Source organism: Lactuca saligna, chromosome 5 (assembly GCF_052625555.1).
Source record: "Lactuca saligna cultivar CGN05327 chromosome 5, ASM5262555v1, whole genome shotgun sequence".
Classification (NCBI taxonomy): Eukaryota; Viridiplantae; Streptophyta; class Magnoliopsida; order Asterales; family Asteraceae; genus Lactuca; species Lactuca saligna.
This window is the reverse complement of record NC_136421.1, coordinates 164589550-164595840: the sequence shown is the minus strand read 5'-3', so window position 1 is coordinate 164595840 and position 6291 is coordinate 164589550. Positions and strand designations below refer to the sequence as shown.

Below are 6291 nucleotides of genomic sequence, written 5' to 3'. Positions count from 1 at the left end.
GAAAAAACGTGGTTATCCCCCCAATCAGTGTCTCCGTACACCATCACACACCATAACATCTTATGCAAGTTATATCAAACATGAAGCTATAATTACAGTTCTTGTGTTGCAATTTTTGCATAACACTCAATAGACACTGAACCAAAAAGGCTACCACAAAACTTGCACCAAGTAGCTTAATACTAAATAAATATAAGCAACTATAATGACATGATAAAAGTTGTTGAATGAGTAATAATTTAACAAGTTATGGTAGACAAAATTATTAACTCATGTGCATTGTCCTCACTCAAATGAAGCAATAGAAACAACAACCATGTCCAAACCCAACACCACGAAAAACAAAATTAAGTCAAAAAGAGGAAAAGACACGCATACCCCCCACCCAACATAAATATAGATTTCACTTCACTAAGCCCGAGCCCCCCTGTTTAGACTCACCATTCGGTTAGACCCGTCCATCTGACCTCCCCTAGCGGAAGAACCACCATAGCCCCGCCCAGCACCGCCATACGCCGTATCCTGATACCTCATGCTCTGATATCCGCCTCTCGACTGACCCGCCCGATCCCTCTGATACTGACCTTGACCTTGACCCTGACCCTGACCATACCGCCGCCCTTGCGAGTAACCCATGTTATTATCCTGCCACTTTGCACCACCAGCAGCCGCCGCATAGTCCTGACCACCTTCCCGCCGCCTGGACGGCAGACCGTCTAACCCACCACCACCAAGCCTGGCCTCCACTGCCCGCTCATTGCTCTCAGCAAGAACCGATAGCTTCTCAGTCAACTGGAAAGCAAGACCTTGTAATCGACTGTGCTCAACCTCATGGAACACAATGCACCGTGTCGGCTGATCCCAGCTGGCATGAAGCTCCTCCCCAATCATCATTTTACTAACAATACAATGAGTTTGACTTTCTGAAAGGTCAAACATCTTTGCCAGCTGTTCTAACTTTATTGTCTCGTAGGATGCCGAGTAGGTGAAAAGGTAAGTCCTGAGAGCTTCTTCTTTGATTTTGTTTTTTAGCATTTCAAGGACGCTTTCGCGGTTTCTAAGAAGCTTCCAGACATCAAGGGAGTTGATGACTTCGAAAGATTTCTGGAAATCACCCTTGCTGAGGGCTCTTGTGGCGGCCATGACGTGGTCCCGCACGTTCTCCGGCGGTCCGGTGAAAGTCTGGCGGTCAGACACCTCCAGCAACCGCCGGAGAGTCTTGCTGATGACTTTCCGCCTTGCGTCGTGGCTGTTTGCCGCCATGTTCGGGACCTCCAAGAGCATGGCACAGATTAAATGGACCGCTTCCAGGAGTTCCAGGTTGATGTGCATGTGGTATGGCATCTGCCTTCTTCTTTCCAACCGTTCCTGCACAAATCATCACCTTCAAATACTAAATATCTATCTTGTGTTTCCTAGGGCTTTTTTTCAATGACAAGGGCATTTACATCCTTTTCACACAAACGAGAGATTGAGAGCAAATCACTGTCCCACCTTTGCTTCGTCTTTTTGGGTTGGAGAAAAAAAAGTTGCAACTTTTGCTTCATTGACAGTCTGTCTCAATCCCAGTCCAATACAAATCAAACAAATTACAACATGTTCTGTCTGTCCTGAACAAGTTGTACTGTGTTTGACTTGCATTGGACTGGGATTGAGACAGAGTGTCAATGAAACAAAAATTGCAACTTTTTTTTTCTCCAACCCAAAAAGACGAAGCAAAGGTGGGACAGTGATTAGCTCTCAATCTCTCGTTTGTGTGAAAAGGGCATAAATGCCCTTGTCATAAAAAAAAGCCCTATAAAGGGTTGTCTAACAAAGGCAACATGAATACAATAAGCTATATATAATATGGGTGTTTCTTTCTTACTTAATAAAGAAAGAACTTAATAGTAACTTGACATAGTTAACTAAATGAAGGTGATGCAGTTTATTTCAAGTCAAAAGTTACCTGTTCAGGAGTCTTCTCATGATAGCGACTTTGAGAGACACCTTGTGCAAGAAGCTCCTTAACCCTACCACCAGAATACAATTCAGAAAGACATCCATGTCCTTCAGCAATAAGTCCAGCCCTAAAAGCACACAAACCAAGCTGAGCCATAGACCTGTTGAAAAGTATCTGAGTTGAAATATCCATATGCTGAACATTATCCTGTAAATGACTCATTAGCAACAAGTCACGCGATGTAGAAAACTCATCCAGAATTGCATGGTGATAAATATCACAAAGCATTGCACGAGCCTTGGTTCTTTCATCACCATGTTTGTATATAAGAGACACCAAAATATCCATCAACGCTCTGCTACTATCCGGAAAACTAGGTTTTCTAGGGACAATCTCGGGAGTGTTCACAAAAGCAGGTGGGCCCCGGCTTTCCTCCTTTGTTTCAGCCCCTGATTCTTCTCCTTTATCCTCTGACTGCTCAGCCAAATTCCTCATTGCACCATATACTTCTTGGGGTTTGTAATACACAAGCTCAACAAGCTTTAGAGCTACTTTAGCTGCAGCTTTGTAATCCCCAACACGTTCAAGATACGCCTGAACATTTTGGGCAAGGACAAAAAACAAGGGTTCATCTTGAAGCCTTTCTACATACTCACGTGTGTGAGGATCAATGCATTGTAGACTTTTGAAGAATTCAACATCGACTTTTTCAAGAAAAGCTGCTAGGTTTCCCCATATGCGGATAGTATCCTTAAAGTCTGCTCCTTTTTGGGTTTCATTCTCATCAGGCTCCACAGAATCATCAACAAGAATGTTTGGATATTGCTCGAGGATATCGAGTATCACAAGCATGTTTTGAACACATTTCTTCCAGACATTTATAGGCATGTGTCCACTGAGACCTGGGTTGACATCAAACTGTGCAGACACAACACTGAACAGGATCTCTAGCTTTTGAGCAGGAGTTTTAGCCACTTTGGTCAAGAAAGTCAACTGTTCAACAAGCTCAAGCCTTCCTGTCCCCTTTCTACCACGAGCTGCAACAACTTCTTTGAACTTCTTGTTGACTATATCCCATGTCACTTGGCTTGGATCTTTAAACTGTTTCTCCATTAGCTTATCTTTCTTGTTCATCATTCTCTCCCAACCAGGTTGGTTTTCATCCATGTCTTCATCATGTTCATTGTCATCTGACTCGCCTTCTGACTCTGTCCCTGACTTTGTTGGGTCATCAATCTCTGAACCAGTATCATCTTCATCTTCATCTTCTGAAGGCTCTTCAGCTTCCTCTTGATCCTCAAAGCTTTCTGGATTTTCTCTACATTTATTGATCAAATCCTCATACTGCTTATTGTTCTTCTTCAACTTCTGTCTCATTGCATTCAATGCCTTTGCATTGCTGCTACTCATCTTCTTCTTTGCTTCCTTATTTGCCATGGCTTGATTCAAGAAGTCTTCAAGCATCACTAACGCCTTGACATAATTGTTGGGGACCCTATCGGATTCTGTCACCCTCATGACCTTCTCAAGCTGCCTGTTAATCTTGTCAAAATTCTCCTGCAAGTTGACCCAATCATTGATCTTCATTGCGTTCTTCATCTGATCAATGGTGGTAGACAACTCCTCAAAGCGTTTGTCTTTTGCAGACTTGATAACACGCTTGTGCATGTCTGAATCATCACTGTCGCTGTCCCCAGTGTCAAGGTATTTGTTCCTATCAGGTGCATTGGTAGCATCTTCCTGTCCTTCATTAACATCGTCTTGTTCATAATCACTCACTTCAGACTCAGTCTCGCTGTCAGCCTATTGATGTAGACAAAAATTAGAACACGAATCCTCTTTAGCATATCTAAACAATTGCTCTTAATAAATAGAAAGTTATAACTCCGTTAAATTCTCTTGATTTGTGCATAATCTGGTTCGCGAATGTAACGAATAAAGTTTCAATTGATCTGTATTTATCATTGAAGGCTAAAAAACAAACCTGATTACTCCAAAATTTTGACGCCATCTTCTTATCTCACTGACAAACGTATAGAAAATCCCAGTAAACCTAAATCTGCACGATGATATGTAAATTCTTAAAGAAAATCGAGAGAAACAAACGACAGTTATAAGAATAAAAATTTACGAGATTCAAATCTTAGGAGAAAGAGTTAAAACCAATCGTTCGGTAAACGAATAGGATAAACGAGATGTTTCATAGGTTTCGATCTGTAACTAATTAAATACAGGAAGAAGATGAGAGATTGATGGAGGTACCAATACCTGCAAATCGGCAACTAGCGTCACGGGAACGGATGGAGTCGGCGGTTTAGGGTTTTGAGTGTGTGAGAAATTATGCGTGCCAATTGATTTGGGTCAGGATTCGGCGAGAGGTATCCGGACGGGAAACTAAAATAAATCGTAACAAGCTAATATTTAACACGCAGATAAAACTTTATTATTGAAACTGCATCTCGTGTATTCTCCATTTAGTCTATAATTTTTTTTATTTAACGAAAGAGGTTTGGATAAATAATTTTTAAATTATTAGCTTAGGGGTATTTGGATAGGAAAAAAAAAATAGGTGCTTATTGCTTATTCCCACAATAATCTAATTTAAGTGTTTTGATAAAATCCAACTTATTAGGCTAAATAAGCTAATTTTAATAAGCATCCATCCCCAAGCTTATTGTTTATTGCTTATTCCCACCACAAATAAGCTATAAGCAATAAGCTAAAAATCTAATCCAAACACCCCCTTATTGTGGTGGAAATAAACATTTTTTTAAAATCTGTTTGGATTAGCTTATTACGGTGGAAATAAACAATAAACAATAAATATTTTAAGTGTTTGACAAACAAAACAGCTTATATGAGTAAAATGACTAACAAACAATAAGCAATAAGCATTCCAACAACCCCCCCTCCCCCTCCCCCCCTCCCCCTCCTTGATGCTTATTAAAATCAGCTTAAATGGCTTATTCCTGCTGCAGTAACTGATTTTTAAAGACTGCTATCCAAACACTTAAATTTGCTTATTGCGGTGGAATTAAGCAATAAGCAGCCTATTTTTTCCATAACCAAACACCCCCTAAGTCTCAAAAACCAGTAATCGTATTCAATTTAATCATTTTACCGGTCAACAGGTCATCCAACTTTCAAAAATTACAATTTTGACCCAGATTTCAAAATTTATTACAAATTTGGTCAATAATTTACATTTTTGGCCCAAATTTTAAATTTTATTATAAATTGGTACTCTCGTTGTCATTTACCACCTAATAAATGTGTTGGTTAACGACACACGCTCCATCGATCAATGATAATTTACGAGCTACCCATTGCCACCATTTGTTAGTCCAAGTTAGTGTGTTGATTAACCGCACACGCTCCACTAACGACTTGACAAAGTGCAATGTGAAATTTCATGGATTAGCATCAAATTCACATTTTTCTAAAGTAACTAAGATTGAAAATTTTTATAAAAAAATATTTAGTTACTTTATATTTATCATTATACTTATTAATGATTGATTAATGTCCTATCCTACCCGTTCGGCTAACGACCCTCCATTAGTCAAGAGTGCGGTGGGTAAGAATGGATACCCAATGGTGGTCATTTATAGGCCGCTTCCTTAAACATCTCTTATAAACCAACTTCGTGAATGAGGCTTACTAACGATAAGACTGACTGTTCTTATACATATATAATATTTGACTTTTAATTTTAAATAGTATAATGTTGTATTATAAACTTTTAAAATACTAGGGTTTTAGAATTTAATATTCCAAAATTAAAATTTTATAAATTAAATTAATAAAATCATTTTATCATCCTCTTAAAATTTGACCAAATCAATCTTATTTGATAAGGAAATTAGATTACCGTTCAGGAAATTCAATTTAAGGTATTGAAAACGAATTATGGTAATTATCCTAAGCCAAACAAGATCTGAAAGTTGAAAAAACAGACATCTAATGAGTCAACTCGTCGAGTCAGGCTATGAACTCGTCGAGTTCCTCATTGAACTCGTCAAGTTCTGCAAACAGATTGTGAATCTGTTTTGCTTCTGCTTTGGACAGTTCACCAAAGCATCAAATTTAATTGAAAAACATCATAGGCTCTGATACTACTGATGGGTTTTGAGCATAACAACATCATATACATTCATGCAACCCTAATTGCTTTGGATCTAAGTTTATTACTAATTTAACATGCAAAAGAAATTCCAAAGCAATAACCCTAGATCTAGCATATATAATTCAAAATTCATATATAAAGACGGTTAAGAATATTACCTTGCTTGTTATATAGCAATAACAAGAATTCCTTGATTGATCTTGACTCTTGAAAGCTTTAGTGC

The 6291-nt window shown here is 38.8% G+C and overlaps 1 protein-coding gene across 1 annotated transcript; it reads right to left on the bottom strand.

The window, feature by feature from the left end:
- Positions 1 to 211: 211 nt before the first annotated feature.
- LOC144997120 (eukaryotic translation initiation factor 3 subunit C-like) lies at positions 212 to 4367 on the bottom strand. The gene is made up of 4 exons (XM_078956948.1): positions 4211 to 4367; positions 3927 to 4001; positions 1949 to 3745; positions 212 to 1368 (listed from the first exon to the last, which is right to left on the bottom strand). Exons 2-4 carry the CDS (start codon positions 3951 to 3953, stop codon positions 412 to 414), a joined length of 2781 nt encoding a protein of 926 aa, XP_078813074.1. The 5' UTR covers positions 3954 to 4001; positions 4211 to 4367; the 3' UTR covers positions 212 to 411.
- Positions 4368 to 6291: the final 1924 nt, after the last annotated feature.